Genomic DNA, 19693 nt, shown 5'->3' on the forward strand with positions numbered 1-19693 from the left:
AAATTCAAAAGCATCAAGATTTTTCCGTGCTCCAGAGATATGTGTGGATATCTCAATAGATTGCCTATTGTTTCAGAATGTTCGCCCCCTGAATAGGGAGGCTGGGGTTCTTGTGTTTAATTATCAACCCTTTATTATTATTATTATTATTTTGTTTGTGTGTTCCTGTTCTGTCAGCAAGTGGCATCGGGTGGCTAGTAAAATTTCCATCGCATTAAGAAGTATGGCCATGGCCCTGTACCAAGAGCCTGTGGTGGGTGTGTGTGTGTGTGTGTGTGTGTGTGTGTGTGTGTGTGTGTGTGTGTGTGCGTGTGTGTGTGTGTGTGTGTGTGTGTGTGTGTGCGCCCATCATGGCGGCGGAGACGAGATTCCTCCCTCCCTCATCCATCTTCATGCGGTTGGCTGCCGATGACATGTCCACACACGACAACACACCATCGCCCTGTGACACAAACACACGCACACACAAGCATGCACGCACGCACACACATACACACACACCTCACCCTGGCGATGGCATTCTAATTAAATGCCCCGCCCCCTCGTCTCCCCCCTGTGTTTCCCCTACAAATTTTATGCTAATTGAGTTGATGCAAATGGACTCACGTAGTCTCACAGGTTCAGACTGCTGCCGCTGTTTTTATTGCCGTAGTGTTTGTTTTTTGCCGTGGTATGAAATGTCAAAGCAATAAGTTGAACACTTTGATAGAGGAGGGACTCACGGAAGAGTTGTGCACGTCGTGAGCGTTTATGTCAGCGATTCCCAACATGTGGACCCGGGGGTCCACTTGTGGCCCGTGAGGATATTGCAAGTGGCTCCCCAAAATAATTGGCAAAACACCATTTTATTTATATGATAATGTATGTGTATATCCTCGTATAATTTGAGAAACCCTCTGTCTGTAGTGCGTGGTGAGGCCAAAAACTGTTCTGCCCGGTTCTCTTCAGTGGCTGGAGCAATTGATCTGAATTTGCACACAGCCATTGACCATTACCATTGTGCACGGAACAGCGGAGCCCGTTCTTCGATTTCACCAAATCTCAGCTGTTTATTAGCGTTTATTTTGTGTAAAAGAATGTCGCCATGGTTACGGGGCTGCCCAGCTATGGGATTAACTGCCTCCCGGGTTGCCAGATCATGTGCGCATATCCCCCCCCACAGATGCGTCGACCGGGTATGGACTAGTTAATGTAACACGGCATATGACATTAACTCATTAAGACCGGGAACGCATCTGTGTCATTTTAAGATTTCTTTGGCTATTGAAAAATAGCAGATACACAAGCTCATAGCCAAGGTGTGTGTGTGTGTGTGTGTAATGAATACCTTGGCTCAGTGCTGTGGCATCATTACACCGTCAAAACCCAAAGTGTTCCTTTTAACTCTGAAAGGTTTACGAATGGACCAGAAAAGGCTCCATTTCAGAGTGAAACCAACACTCAGGATTAGACAGTAGTAATAATAAAGGGAAAGCCCTCTTGCCTCCCATAAAGTTCCCATGGAGGTTGTGTGTGGCCGTAGGCCGCTGTGTGTGTGCGTGTGTGTGTGTGGCTGGAGGCCGCTAACTGGCAGGAGGCTCGGAAATTGTGGAGCTTTTTGTTGGCTCAGCAGGGATTTGAATCGATGAATCTGTCATTGTTGGGTTTTTTATTGAATTTAATAATCTTTTATATAGGCCACAACCTCCAGGCTGCGCTCCTCTCTCTGTCTGCGGGAGAGAGGAAGTCTGGTTTGTGTCAGCCAGTGGTGGAAAAAGTACTCAAATTCTATACTTAAGTAAAAGTATCAATACTGCAACGTAGAAGTACTCTGTTACAAGTAAAAGTCCGGAATTCTAGATGTATATAGGGCTGAAGTGGTCAATGTATGTTTTGTAATAATAATCAAAATCTACAAAGTAACTAGTAACTAAAGTTTTCAAATAATTGTAGTGGAGTAAAAGTATAAAATAGTCTTCTGAGATGTAGTGGAGTAGAAGTAAAAGTACTGAAAATTGGAAATACTCCAGTAAAGTAAAAGTACCTAAATGTTTTACTTAAGTACAGTACTTGAGTACATGTACTTAGTTACTTTACACCTCTGCTTACAAGCAACGATACTGTACATTCATGTCATGAATTAAAATAATTTGAGAAGTATTGAAAAGTACAGCTTACAGTGTACATTTCCTTTTGAATATCAATTCATCGCTGTATGGACTAAGTGGAACCACTAAGGTCCATGTCACCTTTGTGGGTGATGTTTCAGACATTTTGTACACACCCAGAAATCACTGCTTCTGTGAATGTGACATAAATCCTGGATGTTCCTTCAAATACTGAATAACAATCTCTCTCTTTTTTGTCTGTCTGTCTCGCTCTCTCTCTCTCGCTTTCGCTCTCGCTCTCGCTCTCGCTCTGTCTGTCTGTCTGTCTGTCTGTCTGTCTGTCTGTCTGTCTGTCTGTCTGTCTGTCTGTCTCTCAGATGTTGGCCGTGGAGAGACAAGTGTTTGACTTCCTGGGCTACCAGTGGGCTCCCATCCTGTCCAACTTCTTCCACATCATCCTGGTCATCCTGGGTCTGTTCGGGACCATCCAGTACCGACCACGCTACATCATGGTGGTGAGTCAGTCCACCATCAGTGGTTCTCAAACGTATTCATGTCAAGGACCCCCAAATGAATATGTATTTGGCCGCGGACTCCCATCTGAAATGATTTTGTGCCAGGGACCCCCAGAAGAGAAGATTTATGTATAAAAATGTTAGAATATTGAGATAAGAGGTTTCTGCCCGACAGCAACGATGGGGGGGGGGGGCTCTATCCAGACCCCACAAGCAGAAGGTATATTATTCTTCAACACATGGGTGCAATGAATGCACCCCTGTGTTTTAGTGTGATTGCTGGAAACATTTACTTTGGTCTATTTTAGTTTTACGTCATAAGAGATCAGGCATGGAGTTTGCAGAGAGAGAGAGAGAGAGAGAGAGGCAGGCAGGCAGGCAGGCAGGCAGGCAGGCAGGCAGGCAGGCAGGCAGGCAGGCAGGCAGACAGACAGACAGACAGACAGACAGACAGACACATATGGCTGTCACGATTACGAAATTTTATATGACGATTAACTCAATTGTCACAAATAATTGCGATTAAAGATTGAATTGTGCTTTTGTCGTTTATCACTTGAACATATGAATACAAATTACATTTATGTTTGGCTTTGAAGTTGCACAGGCCAGATATGGCAAATAACCTAAATAAATATACATAAGAAATGACTGACATAAATTTAAAAACTTCATACTTTCAAAAAAACATTAATAGTGGAAATTGAGGAGAAAGTAAGTGTCACGTTTAACCAGGGTTGCATTGCTCATGGGACGGCCTTGCACTCCGTGCAGGAACCTATTTGACCAGGAGCACGCCCAGGCACACGCATAGATTTAAAACGACTTTAAATTCACACCTCAACAAAGTTAACAAAAGGCTCCCGACTCACACCAGGTGGATTAACATAGGAATGAGTCTAGATGCATATCAATTGTCCATTGTGTGACCTGTAGTGTAGGTGTTAAGCCACGTGCGCGTCACGTCATTAAAATAGAGTGCAACCACGTTCCAATTCAGCAACGCAACACTGTGTTTAACAAAACCAGCAAGACCCAAATGCAGATACGACACCAACGCAAAGTCAAAGGGTTTTAGTTTTTTAACAAAGGAGGAATGGGGGGGGGTTGATGGGTAGCCTAGGGGGGTGTTCGGCTGGAGCAGAGGTAGTTGGCAGGCAGAGGTTGATGGCAGACAGGCAGGCTGAAGGCAGGCTGGCAGGCTGAAGCACAGGAGCAAAAACAGGAACACGGTAGAACTATAGAATGCACTAAATAATCCTCTAGGAAAAACTGTCTAGAAGGATGTGGCGGCGAGTGGAGAGAAGACCTTAGGCTTTTATACTGTGGAGGGTTGATGGGAAGATGGCAGGCATGGTGTGTGAGATGAGATGACCTGAGACAGGTCTGCTGCGCCAATCTGGAAGCCTATGCTCACGCACGCACACACACACACGCAAGCACACACAGACAGACAGACAGACAGACAGACAGACACAGGCCAGTGCCTCTCAAAGTGGGGTCCGGGCGGGGACCCCCAGGGGTCCTTGGGGGGGGGTTTCAAGGGGTCCCCAGCAAAAGTAGTTAACATAGCATCACAATCATTTTACTTTATCCATTCGAGGTTGGTCCAGTTTTCTTTTCCGTGGCATGGCTCTGTAAGAGATATTTCTGAACCATTACGGCGACCTGGCCTAATTATAGCTCTGCACACACGTCATGCGAAGTCCGGCCTCTCTGGCCTCTCCTCTCCTCTCGGCTCCTCTCCTCCCCTCTCCTCCCTCCCCGCTTTGCGGCCCTAACCTCTAGTCCCATCCTCCCAACCTCGGTCATGTGATAAAGAGGTCAGACTTCCTGTATCTGGTTGCTATGGCAACCTGCCAGATCAGGCTGAGGGTCTGATAGGCAAATCAGAGAATCAATCAAACCGAGAGTCCGATCACTGATCGAGGTGGGGTAAGATGCCTAAAACATAGCCATATAGCTCTGATCAACAGTCTGTAACAGGTCTTGGAGGCATGTGGAGTGATCCTGTGCTTGCGAATCGCTGCCGAACTTTCGGAGCTTTTGTCAATTATATAGTAGTAAGAAGTAAGATGTTGGCTATTCAAAAATAGCAGATCTACAAGCTCGCAGCACGCCGGCATGAAGTGACCCGCTGTGAAGTTGTTTAATCTTCTTTTCTGGGGGTCTCTGGCTCAAAACATTTGATCAGATGGGGGTCCACGGCCAAACACATCAATTTGGGGGTCCTCGGCACAAAAACCACTGGCATAGACAAACGCAGACAAAAACGAGAGAGAGAGAGGAGGGGGGTGGGTCAGTGGTTCTCAAACATTTTCATATCAAGGACCCCCAAATTAACACATTGGGTGCCAGAGGTTTATTAAAATATTATACGTTGAGTGCCTGCATTTCTTCCATCCACTTGCGTTATACGTTTCGTGCTGTAGAAGCCCCGACGCGGAAGTGCATGTAAACAAAGCGTGCGTGCGAGACGGCGGAGGGTCCCGACTAACGCCTGGAACAATAATATTTCTAACACGATCCTCCATTGCAGCGTGATCGCCGATCGAAAACGGCTCGTTTTCACCACGTTAAAAAGAAATGGAGATATTAAGCTTTTAGTCAAGGAGATAACATTGAAAACGCCGACCGGAAGGATTTTTGACATGGAGCCAGATCCAGCCTCTTCTTCTCAGAAACTCCTTGGGTGATGTCAAAGATTTTGGTTTTAGCGCCCCACGTGGCCCACATGTATAAAAATAGAATTGGGTCAAAAACGGTCCGGACCGTTTTCGGCACTTCTCGTTTGGATCCTCAAAAACGGTCCGGACCGTTTTTGGCATTCAATGTGTTAATGGCCGCAGATCCCCATCTGAAAATATTTAGTGCCAGGGAGGGACCCCCCCCCCCCCCTCAATACAAGATTTGTGCTGTTAAAATGTTTCACAAATATTCCAAATTGTTTCTCATTTTTCAAGATTATTTAAAAATAGCTACAACAAGCTCAAAAGTGAGCTTGTAGATCGACTATTTTCAAATAGCCAATGTATGTAGGGTTAAAGTGATCTCGATGCTATGCTGGGGACCCCCCTGGAACCATATCAAGGACCCCTGGGGGTGGGGGAGGGGGGGTCCTTTGACCCCACTTTGAGAACCAGGGCTTGTTTTTTGTGTTTTTCAACACGCCATAGATTGAGTCAGAGAGGATTTCACAATCTTCCCCCGGCACATTGATTAAGCGTCTCTTCCTTTCACCTTCCCGTCTGTCTACAGCTGTATTAGAGACGTCCCACCTTCCTGTCTGTCTGTCTGTCTACCTGTCTGTCTGTACAGCTGTAGAGAGACAGTCTGACAGTCCATGAACTCCATTCACCCTGTGAACGGTTGCAAACCTACGCCCCTGGGGCTTAAGAAGATTGACTGTGTTTTTTTGTTTTGTTCTTTTTTCTCTCAAATGAGGGTGTGTGTGTGTGTGTGTGTGTGTGTGTGTGTGTGTGTGTGTGTGTGTGTGTGTGTGTGTGTGTGTGTGTGTGTGTGTGTGTGTGTGTGTGTGTGTGTGTGTGTGTGTGTGTGTGTGCGCGCGTGCGTGCGTGCGTGTACGAGGTCATACTATACCTTAACTCAACTCAAAACCCGCTGCCTGTCATTTCAGCTCTTGTTATTTTGTCTTGTCCTGAATTCTCTCTCTCTCCTGCTGCCCTTGGCTTTCCATGCAGCTAATCTCCAGGTGTGTGTGTGTGTGTGTGTGTGTGTTCTTTGCAGTATACAGTATGGTCTGCCTTGTGGGTGGCCTGGAACGTGTTCCTCATCTGCTTCTACCTGGACGTCGGAGGCCTGTCCAAGGTGAGTGTCTCTGACATCTTGCCATCTGTCAACCACCATGGATGTATTTAGGCTTTAGGCGTGTTGAGTGACTGTTTCGTGTGTGTGTGTGTGTGTGTGTGTGTGTGTGTGTGTGTGTGTGTGTGTGTGTGTGTGTGTGTGTGTGTGTGTGTGTGTGTGTGTGTGTGTGTGTGTGTGTGCGCGTGTGTGTGTGTGTGTGTGTGTGTGTGTGTGTGTGTGTGTGTGTGTGTGTGTGTGTGTGTGTGTGTGTGTGTGCGCGCGCGAACCAGACCCATCTATCTGCCAAGACATCAGTATTGGCCAATTATGCAGTGGATGATGTGTCAAAAATAGCAGATCTACAAAGTGCAACAACTGCGTCCACAACGGTTTGCGAGATTAGATTCAAACTCCATTTTAATGATGATGGATTCATCGAAAATACCAGTTCTGGTGACTGATATTGTCCATCTAATGTGTGAGATAAAATGAATATCAAATATCTAAATACCGAATCAAGCAACTTAAAAACTGTCTGGGGCGCTAGTACAGATTCTGTAGATTCTGTGCTAGTAGATTCTGGCCGATCTACACGGTCACGGCTTTTCTCTGTTCTGGCCCCACAGTGGTGGAATGAACTCCCCACTGATGTCAGGACAGCAGAGTCACTGCCCATCTTTCCCCGCAGGCTGAAACCCCACCTCTTCAGGAAACACTACCCTTCCTCTTTGCCTTGCCTACTTGTTGTCAATTAGTTGTACGAGCTCTTGTCTTATTGGTTCTTGTTTATTCCATACTTATTTGTTTTAGCTCTTGCTCATTTGATGTTCCTATTTGTCTCATCTGTTTATGAAAGTAGGTAGCTGATATATTGCACTTTTACCTTAGCGCTAGGTATACTCTTAGTTGCTTCTTTTAGAAGAGAATGCACTTAAGACTTCTGGTGATTATTAGTTTCGTTCCCTACCTATGTTGAATGCACTTATTACAAGTCGCTTTGGATAAAAGCGTCTGCTAAATGACTGTAATGTAGTGTAATGTGCTCACAAAAGCCAGAGTAGACCTTAAAATGACCCCAAACATGTTTGAAAGTGAAATATCCCTTAAAGTAGACCTCTGTTGTGAATCGTGTGATAATAACAGCTTCCCTCCTGTGAGGTGGGGACCGCTCATTGAGTTGAACTACGGTACCTTTTTCTCAGCGCACCAGATAGATGACAGCAGGGCTGTGTCGTCACCCAGCCCGTTGTGAAGTTTATGAAGCCCATACAGAGAATATGTACATTTGCAGAGGTCACATATAGGTGGCCCGGAAGACATGAGTCATGAGCTACAGTAAGCCAGACAAGTCAGGACAGAGAGAGACAGAGAGAGACAGAGTCGGTACAGAATGTATGCTGGGAATGCACTTAATGTGACAAGGACAAAAATACATATGGACATAAAGGATGACAATGGAAATAAGCTCTTGAGCATTATAGCCCCCCCCCCCCCCCCTTTGACAGTTATGTACAATTATGTTTGCGACTTGACAATGAGCAAGGTAAACACATACATCAAATGCAGAGAGACAGTCTTGTGCCTCAGTAAACTAGGATCACAGGTAAACAAAGATACTGGCATCAGTCTAAAAACAATATACTATCAATAAATAATCTGTACATTGAAACTAAAGGATGCCACGTAAACAATGAAACTAGCATCTGTCTAAATAACCTTCTATCTAAATGACATTTTTAACATTGCGGTCACTGAATATTTTCCTGTGCACTGAGAGAATGAAGGCAGAATGAAGACAGAATGCATTGCCTTCATTCTCTCTGTGAGTGTCATGTTTTTCTCCAAATCTTCTGGGCTCCAGGCTGCTTCACTGAGACACAAAGAGAAGCATGTCATCTGTCTCTGTCATAACAGTTCATCCACAACACACCGCTTTCTCTTATGCTTCCTTCCTCCGGCCAACCTTCTCTTCTCCCCAACCCTTTGATCTTTTACTTATTATTTTTCATATATTTTAGCGAGTTTCTGCCCTTTCTCTTCTGTACATTTCCGCACCCTATTCCTCCCCTTTCCAGATTGTTTTCCTCTTTTCTCTGTGCCACTGTTTAATCTCCTTTTCTTTCAACTCCTCTCCTTGTCTCCGGCAGGCCGGAAGGCATGGCCGAGTGTTTTGCAGCCTGTCTGTTTGATTTTTGCAAAACACATTTTTGGACAGTACTCCTACAGATTTTGTCCAAACATCACGCAAAGATTCAGATTTTTCATATTCCACCCTGATTGGCTAAGATTGACTTGCAAAGTTTTCAGGAGTGCTCCGTCTTAAACAAAATTCCTCAAGTCATGAACGCAGCATGCAATTTCTGTGAAATTGTGCACACACATTCCCACTAGGCCGAGGAAGAAATACCACTTGAAAGTTTTCAAATCAGCCTCAGGGTGGCGCTATAACAGGCCGATTCGTGTTTTTACCTATAACTGCACCGATCTGTGTAAAACTTTGTATGTGCACTCCCTAGAGAGGCCAAGGAAAAACCTTTACCCTGCATCTGCCTTTTATTGCGCCACCAGGAAGCAGACTTATTTAAAACATTATTCTTCAGATTTAATCAAAATTTCACGTAAATCGGTACACATGATCTCTATAGTCATGTGATCAAGACGGATCTGTTTGATTTTTCATATTGATTTTGATATTGATTGGCTAAGATTGACATCTAAAGTTTGCAGGAGTGGCCCGTTTTGAACAAAATGCCGCAAATCATGAACCGATTGCGGTGAAACCTTGCACGCACATTCGCACTATACGTTGAGGAACAAATCTCCTCTCTCTTCTCTTCTCTTCTCTTCTCTTCTCTTCTCTTCTCTTCTCTTCTCTTCTCTTCTCTTCTCTTCTCTTCTCTTCTCTTCTCTTATCTTCTCTTCTCTTCTCTTCTCTTCTCTTCTCTTCTCTTCTCTTCTCTTCTCTTCTCCTCTCCTCTCTTATGTACCAGATCATGTTCAGTCTCTCCTCCACCACACTACTCCTCATGGTGTTGGCCCCAGATGGAGTGTGAGTTTCTGCTTGGCACTGGGCCTGCTGGTCCTGTCTGACCACAGAGATGGCTGACCACAGAGAGAGAGAGCCTTCATGTAGGAAGTGAAGCGTTGCTCTCACACCGGCGGCTCAGATGGCCGCCGTGGATTCTAGCAACACCTTCCTTCCCAAAGCTCTGCTGCTCATTCTGTCAATGTGAGACAGACCTTGGCTCTAGTGTGTGTGTGTGTGTGTGTGTGTGTGTGTGTGTGTGTGTGTGTGTGTGTGTGTGTGTGTGTGTGTGTGTGTGTGTGTGTGTGTGTGTGTGTGTGTGTGTGTGTGTGTGTGTGTGTGTGTGTGTGTGTGGCAGTGGTTCCTAGCTAGAATAATGAGCCTTGTAGGGGCCAGCTGCTAGGGGCTGAAGGCTGGGCATTAACCCGACAGATGGAGGCGGGCCTGGGCTCCCAGCTCTGCATATGGTGGCCAGGAGGAGAGAGGGCTAATGGAGCACACACACGCGTACGCACGCGCACACCCACGCATGCGTACACACATGCACACGCGTCCAAAACCTCATCCGCAGCACGCTGGGAGACCTCCAACCCATTTTTATCATAAGCCACGGTCAGCTAATCCTGCGTTAGTGTAGCCCACCGTGACCAGTGTCCACTTGAACTGACAGGGCGTGCACACGCGTGTGTGTGTGTGAGTGTGTTTGTGCCAGTGTTGATTTTGACAGCAAATTTTGATTTAGTTTTAGTCATATAATAAAGTTCCAATTAGTTTTAGTCATATTTTAGTCATCTGAAATGTTTTAGTTTTTGTCTAGTTTTAGTCGACTAAATATCATAAGATTATAGTCGACTAAATCTACAGTTGATTTAGTCGACTAAAATGTATCTTGGCGGTGCCTTGATGGTGAGCTTGCAGATCTGCTATTTTCAGAGCGCAACACCTGTGCGCAACCAAACATAAAATGACTTGTCTTTTAGTTCTACTGGATCTCTTCTCCACCAGTCCCTTAACATTTTAGTCTAGTTTTTATTTGTTGACAGAATTGTCTATATATTTAGTCTTAGTTTTAGTCATCGTAGCTTAGTTTTTATTTAGTTTTTATTTAGTTTTCGTCTGTGAAAAAAGGTAGTCGACGGACATTTTTCGTCATAGTTTTGTTGATTTTGTCAGTGTTGACGAAATCAACACTGGTGTGCGCGTGTGCGTGCGTGTGTGTGTGTTTCTATTACTATACTTCTGAGGACCAAATGTCCCCACAAGTAGAATATGAATGAATAGACATTGTGAAGAAAATGCTTGTTTTATGGTTCAAACAGATTTTTAGAGATACTTTTACAATTAGAAAAAGACTCAGGTTGGGGTTATAGGTTTAGGAATATACATTTAGTAGAATTTAGGTTCAGGAGGTTGGGTTTGGAGTTATATGCCTGTTTTATACTTAGCTGTGCGCTGGTGTCGTGCACCGGGAAAATAGCCGATCTACAAGCTCACAACGTGCGTTGTGAGCTTGTAGATCTGCTATTTTTTATGGTTCTAGTCTCACGGATAAAAAGGCCACAAGTATAATAATACAAACGTGTGTGTGTGTGTGTGTGTGTGTGTGTGTGTGTGTGTGTGTGTGTGTGTGTGTGTGTGTGTGTGTGTGTGTGTGTGCGTGCGTGCGTGCGTGCGTGTGTTTGAGGGTCTCTACTGGGGGCTTGTTGGAGTCATATGCCACATGCTCTGTCATTTCCTATTGATCCCAAACACTGGCCCCGGCCCACCCTTCAGACCCCTGCTGTACTCACCCCCACCACAAAAGAAGAACAACCATCTACAATGCTCTCTGTCCCTCTGTTTCTGTCTCTCACTCACGTTTTCCTCTTTCAAAGGTACACAAAGCAGACACACACACACACACACACACACACACTCGCAAACAGAATGTTTAAAAAAGACATTTGCATAAAAAGACCTCAGACGCACGCGGTGGCAAGTCGAGCTGCCTGTCAGCCAAATGATACTCCAAAGGAAAAGCCACACTAAAGCACATTATGCTGGATGGAACCCACACAGGAAAGGCCATAGTCATCATGTTTACCCTTTCTGACTCCTATTACTCCTATTACTCTAACTTCTTATGGGTCCATTTGGTTACATTTGTTAAATGAACACTGAAGGATTTGTTTTTACAGTAGACAAACCTTAGACACGCGGATGTACTTCTATTATTTTGCACGGTGACAGATAGACCAGGAGTCACTCGTCACCGCAGGGTGGCATCTTTAATGTCCTATTAGCGGCTCTTTACCGTCTGTCGGTGTAATAATTCGTTTGGTTGTGTGTGTGTCCCACCCCCCCTCACCCCCCCCCCCCCCCCGCTGTGACATCGCCATCAATTACGTCTTCTCTCAAACGATAAAAAAAAACACGGCCGATGCTAAAAAGACTGTGACTGTTTGACAGTAATCCTGATAGAATGCTGTGCGTTGCCTGGGCCTGTTTTAGGTCTTTAGAAGTGTTAGGGGTGCATGAGGCTTTGTGTTGACGTTTATGCAGTGGTGTAAAGTAACTAAGTACATTTACTCAAGTACTGTACTTAATTACAATTTTGAGGTATTTTTACTTTACTGGAGTATTTCCAATTTTCTGTACTTTTACTTCTACTCCACTACATCTCAGAGATAGATATTGTACTTATAGCCTTATTTTATACCTAGGCTATTTGAAAATAGAAGATCTACAAGCGATGCGACGTGTTGTGAGCTTGTATGCTATTTCCAAAAAAAAAAAAACTTTTACTTTTGGTACATTTTGATACCAATACTTTTGTACTTTTTTTGTACATTTTTAATTCCGGACTGAGCACTTCTACATTCCAGTATTGATACTTTTACTTAAGTAAAACATTTGATTACTTTTTCCACCACTGGTGTACTTGGACCCCCAAATAGAAAATACCTGACTTACAAGCTTACAGATTGGTTTTCTTTTTGAATAATTCCGAGAATAATTCCTTAGCCAAAACACGGATGTGAACAATCGGATTCATTTAATTTGAATTTGAAAAAAATAAAAAAAAAAAAATAATAATATATTTTCCAATTGCCCTCCCCCTATGATGTAACCTTGGATGTGTGGTAGGGCCAGGGCCAGGGCCAGATTGATTAGAACGTAAGGCAGCAGTGTGTGTGTGGGTGGGGGTGGGGGTGGGGGGGGATAACTGTGCCGCTGTTGACAGTAGCCGACAGACAGCCCCTCCGGTATATGGACCACCGGGTTACTGTAACTCTGATGGTCACGTTTCACTGGAACTCAGGTTCCATCACCGGCATCTGTCTAATCATTATTCTTCCAAATCCCACCTATTGGTGTGTGTGTGTGTGTGTGTGTGTGTGTGTGTGTGTGTGTGTGTGTGTGTGTGTGTGTGTGTGTGTGTGTGTGTGTGTGTGTGTGTGTGTGTGTGTGTGTGTGTGTGTGTGTGTGTGTGTGTGTGTGTGCGCACGCACGCACGCGCGCGCGCGGAGACAGACAAAGAAAGAAGACAATAGGATACTGAAGGGCCATGGTGAGCCAATGAGATCAACGCACAAATTGGATGCGCTTACTGCAGTAGATAGAATGATTATTATTGTATGATATGAGGATAGTCCCATACAGCCTGTTGTTGTATCACATTATGACTACCGTTGCTCTGGTATCTGCTAGATAGATTGATAGGTAAATGGTGCATTTATATAGCGCTTTTATCCGAAGCGCTTTACATAGATTGTGCATTACATTCACACATTCACACACTGATGGGAACCATGCAAGGCACCAACCTACTCATCGGGAGCAATTGGGGGTTCAGTGTCTTGCTCAAGGACACTTCGACACTAACTCTGGGGGAGCTCGGGATCGAACTGGGAACCTCACGGTTGTGTGTGTGTGTGTGTGTGTCAGGGGTCGCGCTAGGATTTTAATCTGCCGGTCCCAATGTCCGGAAGGGTTCAAATTTATCGGACATCTGACAAAAATAACGGTCATAATTATTTTGATGCATTAATGACAAGCAGGTGCGTAAATACAGCCTAACACTTAGGCCTACAGCATTATATTTTGGATTGAGCTATTTGAATATGAACCATCATAATATACACATTTTATATAGCAGGGTCATCTTACACAAATACATTAATTACCTACAACATTACCATTTGCGCATGCTGCGTGCGTAATGGTTTCTCAATAATCAATTGCGTTTGAATGCATTTTCTAATCAAAGGGCACTGCACAAAATTGGGCATTTCAGATTAATCCTTCATAATGTGGCTCAGCTGACCTGTTAGGGCAATAAATGACAGACCACTACTCACTCACAGGAGGTTATACTGTATAGTTAGGCAGTGGATGCCGTCGGTCCGTGCGTCTAGTTGGGACAGCCGTGGGAAAGTTGATGAGTTGTGAGAATCTTGTCGTCTCTTCATAGAGCTATTCAGTTCAAAGTGGTAACGTTTTAACCTGTCCACCTCATAGAGTTAAAAATAGGTCCACGATTATGATTAACGTCGTGTTTCAACTCGATGCCATAGTTGCAGTAGCCTATAGCTGTTGTGAAGAGTATTTACAGTGTGGATAGTTCATCTTCAACTTGCACTGTTGTTAAACTGTAGGGCAACTTGCCAACTTTACTCACAAATGCCCTTGTAGTAGCCTAGTGTCTGTGACATATTCTAACTCGTAATGATATTACAACTTGTGTGTGACTGACTGTTAAATACACAACTTTATGTAATGCAACTTGTAACCGGACCGCGGTCTATGTCTGACTGACGAGACCGCAGTCTCTACGCAGCAGAAGCAACAACTACGCAGCAGCAACATCAACTCTCATCTTCCTGTTGTACCTTCACAATAAAGTGTCTCCCATTTACCGCCCAATGCAGCACATTTTACACTGGTTATTATTAACAGGAAATAGGTGTAACTTAACAGCGTGTGACACACTCTTTCTTTCTACCTCTCTCCCAGAAACACGCATGCTGTTAAGAGAGAGAGAGAAAGAAAGAGCGAGAGTGTGAGAGAGAGAGAGAGAGAGAGAGAGAGAGAGCTTGCAAAGCAGAGGATTTGAAATGTGCCTGATTAGCCGGTCAGGATGTCCGGGGAGATTTCTTTTTTCCGGTCTTTGTCATAAAAGATCGGTCAAAACCGGCAATTATCGGACTAACGCGACCTCTGGTGTGTGTGTGTGTGTGTGTGTGTGATGGGTTCCCACGCGTATTGAACATAGCACCGGTGTGTGTGTGTGTGTCAGGAGCTCATGCTCTCAAATGCTGCCTAACGGGGTAGAACCTGTACGGAGCAGACCCCTGCATGTTTAACCAGTGGTGTAACAGCCTGATCTCCAAGAATTTAGTATACATTGCACGGATCCAGTGCACGTCATTCCGTGCATAGTCGCCTAGAAACCCCGAAAATCCGTGGATATGTACGGCGAGTCCCACGGTGGGCGTAACCAGTTGCAACCCGGAAAAACCTGGAAGCAGAACAGTCCCCACAACAAAATGTACGATTCTGTGCCTATCGGTACGTAACTCAAACAGCGCTGAGTAGGCTCAAGGGAACGTCGCAACGTTCGGGACGGCAACTCGCTCGCTTTAGCTCACTCGGTGGTCCCTTACGTGGTGACAGTTCCCTTGAGACTGCGTGCCTCCGAAATGGTTTAGTCACAATGGGGGAGATAAGAGGCGGCTATGCACAGATTTTCGGGTTTTCCAGTTGTCTATGCACGGAATTTGAAAAACGGTCAATGACAACGTTTCTTCTGGCGATCGAAAGTAACTAAGTACATTTACTTAAGTACTGTACTTAAGTACAATTTTGAGGAACTTTTACTTACTGGAGTATTTCGAATTTTCAGTTCTTTTACTTCTACTATCTCAGAGGCAAATATTGTACTTTTACTCCACTACAATTATTTGAAATCTTTAGTTACTAGTTACTTTGTAGATTTGGATTATTATTACAAAACATACATTAACCACTTCAGCCCTATATACATTTCGGCCATTTGAAAATGGCAGATCTACAAGCTCACAATGCGTCGCAGTGTGAGCTTGTAGATCTGCTATTTTCAGTTTGTGAAATGGGACATTCTGCACAATGAGTACTTTTACTTTAGGTACTTTAAGTACATTTTGATACCAATACTTTTGTGCTTTTACTCAAGTACATTTTTAATTCTGGACTTTTACTTGTAACAGAGTATTTCTTTATTGCAGTATTGATACTTTTACTTAAATAAAAACATTTTGTACACTTTTTCCATCCCACTGTATTTGACTAGATACTGATGCTTCTCTATTCTGGGCGTGTCACCAGACAGTAGAGTTCTCAAACTTGTTCATGTCAAGTGTCGTGGAATTCTGGATCAATCAGTAATTGATAAGGCAAGTGGAAGTCTGAGACAATATTCTACGTGGTGATGGATATGCTTATAACAAGTTTATGCAAAGGTTAAAATGTCATTTTGAGAGCGTGTTATGTAGAGAGATTCATATAAAAGGGAGTTAGAATCTCAAGGCCGGATTGCCTGGTTGAGTCATCATTATTAAGAAATGAGCCCATAGAATCGCATGTTTGTGCTCGTTCGTGCTTGGCGCTCATACGATTAGTATATCGGTTAACATGAGTTTAATTACGGAAGGTTGGATGAAGTAAGAGAACAGAATAAGGGTAACTGTGAGATAGGAATAGATCAGTGGTTCTCAATCTTTTGAGGTCTGGACCACCAGCATATTTCAGTTAAATAATGACCGTCAGGGGCTTGATATAATTCGTTGGGCGTAGTATTGTGCAACAAATTAAATCAAGCCCTTAACAGTCATTACTCAATTTCAAGCTTTCCCCCCACACCATGCCATTTTTTTTTGTCCATTTGATGGACTATTACTATACTATAAATTGTATTTAAACATATTTTAATACATTTAACAAAAGTATTTTATTTATTTACATTTTTAAAACATTTCCCCATGGACCACCTGCAGGCCTAATTATGGACCACTTATAGTCCATGGACCATTGGTTGAGAAACAACAGAATCTTAGCCCATACCCCTAACACAACAGTTTCCCCCAGCTGATTCTTATGACTCAGAGTGTTCCCTATAGTTCACAATCAGTTGAAAATCCCTGCATTAATTTATACCAGGTGCGTCCAGTGCAACATGGTGGGCTCTGAAAACTCCGGTAGGTAGTGTTGATCAAAAAAAATCTATTTCTCGCTTCAAATGTTATCAAAAACATTCTTGAGTGTACTGTTTATCTGTAAATCAGGGGTCTTCAACAGTGGGTCCGGGACCCCTAGGGGGTCCTCAGAGTTACTACAGGGGGTCCGCCAAATCTTTGTGTGATAGATTGTTTTTTTTTACATTAACCACTCGAACCCTAGCATCCCTTTTCTGAGGAGAACTTTAGCCAAAAATAGCAGATCTACAAGCTCACAACGCCTCGCGCTGCGAGGCGTTTGAGCTTGTAGATCGGCTATTTTTGCCAAAGAGTTATAGGTGTGTAGAGGGAAAAAAGAGCAGCAAAAGTTTATCTGAAACACAATGTTATACAATATAGAGGGGGTCCCTGCTTCATCTCTCTCTCAGCTAGGGGGTCCTTGGCCTGAAAAACGTTGAAGACCCCTGCTGTAAATGACATTGTGTGTTTGTTTACATGGCTGCCATGTTGGCAGTGGCGTGCACAGATATTTTTAGGGGCAGGTGCTCAAGTAATAAAAAAGGGCACCTTGTGCGGCGCACGGCGGCGCACGGAACCGCCGGCTGCCCTAGTAGTGTGATATTTATTACAGGCACATCTTGTACGTCGTAATTGCATAATGTATTTGTTTCAAAAGGGCACTTCTGGTCCAGAGGGCAAAGGGCAGGTGCTCTAGCGCCACCTAGAGTCTATCTGTGCACGTGCCCGCATGTTGGATACGACAAAAATCAAGCGTCGCGGATTGATATGAGCCAGGTGCTCTGAGCCTTTGATTAGACAGCAGTCTGTTATTGAGTTCAGCTGTTCGGTCAGTATTCAGAAATAACACACCATGAATTCAGTGATTGCCAGAATCAAGCATTCAACCAAGCTGTGTAATAAATTGTGTTAACATACTCTACCCCACAGATTGGTTAAAAATCATGTTTATTCATTACAATAAATTATGGATTGCAGCATTAATTTAACTCAGAGCAGGATTTTACGGTGTAATAACAGAAATGCCTGTAGAGTGCCACCATTGCATTCAAATGCTGTTTTCCTCGTCTCTATAAATGCTGATCAGTGGTGGACTCGTGTACTCAAGCCCAGTACTTGAGTCAAAGTATAGATAGTACTCCTGGTCAAATATTACTCAACTACAAGTGAAAGTTGCTCTGTCAAATTTGTACTTGAGTTAAAGTACTGGAGTAAAAAAATAGGAAAATACTTAAGTATTCAAAAGTACGCATTCCCCAAAAATATTAATAATAGTGAAAATAGCAGATCCACAAGCTCACAACACTTCGCATTGCGACGTGTTGCGAACTTGTAGATCAGCAATTTTAACTATGTCAAAAGTACTTATTATACTAGTCAAAAGTACATTATTTGTCTTTAAAATGTGAAAAGTCATGAGTATTCACAAATACTCAAGAGAAGCACAGCTACTACTGTCCACCACCCCTGACCAGTGTTGCCAGATTTTGCGAGAGAAATAAGTAACCAGGTCTATGAAAACATGCCCAAAAGAAGCGACCAGGCTACGGCTATTTGAAAATAGCAGATGTACAAGCTCACAATGCATTGTGAGCTTGTAGGTCCCTGGCACAAAATATTTTCTCTGTCTGCGGACAAATACAAATACATATTAATCTGGGGGTCCTTACCATGAAAATGTTCAAGAAAATCTGGTTAATAAACAACATTAGGAAGCAACGACTTCACCGAAAAACAAGCCCAAAGTTGCTTATAATAATAAGCAGACATGACTCATCTCCTCTCATCCCTTCCAGGACAGTGACCTGCTGACCTTCAACATCTCGGCGCACCACTCCTGGTGGAGGGAGCACGGGCCGGGCTGCGTGAAGAGCGAGATCTTCCAGACCCCGCCGGGGGTCCGCGCCGCCGCCACCACGGAGAGCCAGTCCTACTTCACCGTCATGGGCTGCCTCCTGGACTACCAGTACATCGAGGTCATGCACAGCGGCACGCACATCCTCCTGGCCGTGAGTACATTATACCGACAGTACTGCAGTGTTGATTTTGACAGCACATTTTGATTTAGTTTTAGTCATAGTCTTTTGAATAAAATTCCATTTAGTTTTAGTCATATTTTAGTCACCTGAAATGTTTTAGTTTTCGTCTAGTTTTAGTCGACTAAATATCATCAGATTATAGTCGACTAAATCTACAGTTGATTTAGTCGACTAAAGTGTATCTTGGCGGTGCCTCGATGGCATCGTAATGGCTGATTTTACACTTGGTTGCATGCTGAAAATAGCCGATCTACAAGCTCACAACGCTTCGCAGTGCGACGGGTTGTGAGCTTGTAGATCTGCTATTTTCAGAGCCCAACACCCGAGTGCAACCAAACATAAAATGACTTGTCTTGTAGTTCTACTGGATCTCTTCTCCACTAGTCCCTCACTAACATTTTAGTCTAGTTTTTATTTGTTGACAAAATTGTCAATATATTTAGTCATAGTTTTTGTCATCGTAGCTTAGTTTGTATTTAGTTTTTATTTAGTTTTCGTCAGTGAAAAAAGGTAGTCGACCAACATTTTTCGCCACAGTTTTAGTCGACGAAATCAACACTGTGTAGGACATGATTACAAATGACAATTAGTCAACATAGTTGGCACGCATGATTACACATGACAATTTGCCAACATAAGTAGTCGACGCACGTGATTATACCTGATTACAAATGACATGAGTACTGATGACAATTATAGCCAACATAGTTGACACGCATGATTATTATACAGGATACCAAAAGCAGGCAATTAACCCATTCAGACCGGGAACGCATCAGTGTTGTTTGGGCTTCAAAAATAGCAGATAATGCAAGCTCATAGCGCGGCACAGAGTGCCGCGCTATGAGCTTGTAGATCTGCTATTTTAGAAAATTCATGACAATTTGTTCAAATCTTAGAATATATATTTTTCAAAGCAAACAAAGCAAATCTTTGCTTCTGAGCTTGTATATCTGCTATTTTTGAATAGCCAAAGTATAAAATAATGGTTAAAGTGATTACACAGATG

The 19693-nt window shown here is 43.6% G+C and overlaps 1 protein-coding gene across 1 annotated transcript in view; it reads left to right on the forward strand.

The window, feature by feature from the left end:
- nkain4 (sodium/potassium transporting ATPase interacting 4) overlaps nt 1-19693 on the forward strand; it is a 280906-nt gene that overhangs the window by 215165 nt on the left and 46048 nt on the right. The window contains exons 3-5 of the mRNA XM_080445340.1: nt 2465-2602; nt 6350-6430; nt 18442-18654. Coding sequence (XP_080301466.1) covers nt 2465-2602; nt 6350-6430; nt 18442-18654 — 432 coding nt within the window. The remainder of the gene's footprint in view (nt 1-2464; nt 2603-6349; nt 6431-18441; nt 18655-19693) is intronic.

Source organism: Gymnoscopelus braueri, assembly GCF_963280865.1.
Source record: "Gymnoscopelus braueri genome assembly, chromosome: 12".
Taxonomy (NCBI): Eukaryota; Metazoa; Chordata; class Actinopteri; order Myctophiformes; family Myctophidae; genus Gymnoscopelus; species Gymnoscopelus braueri.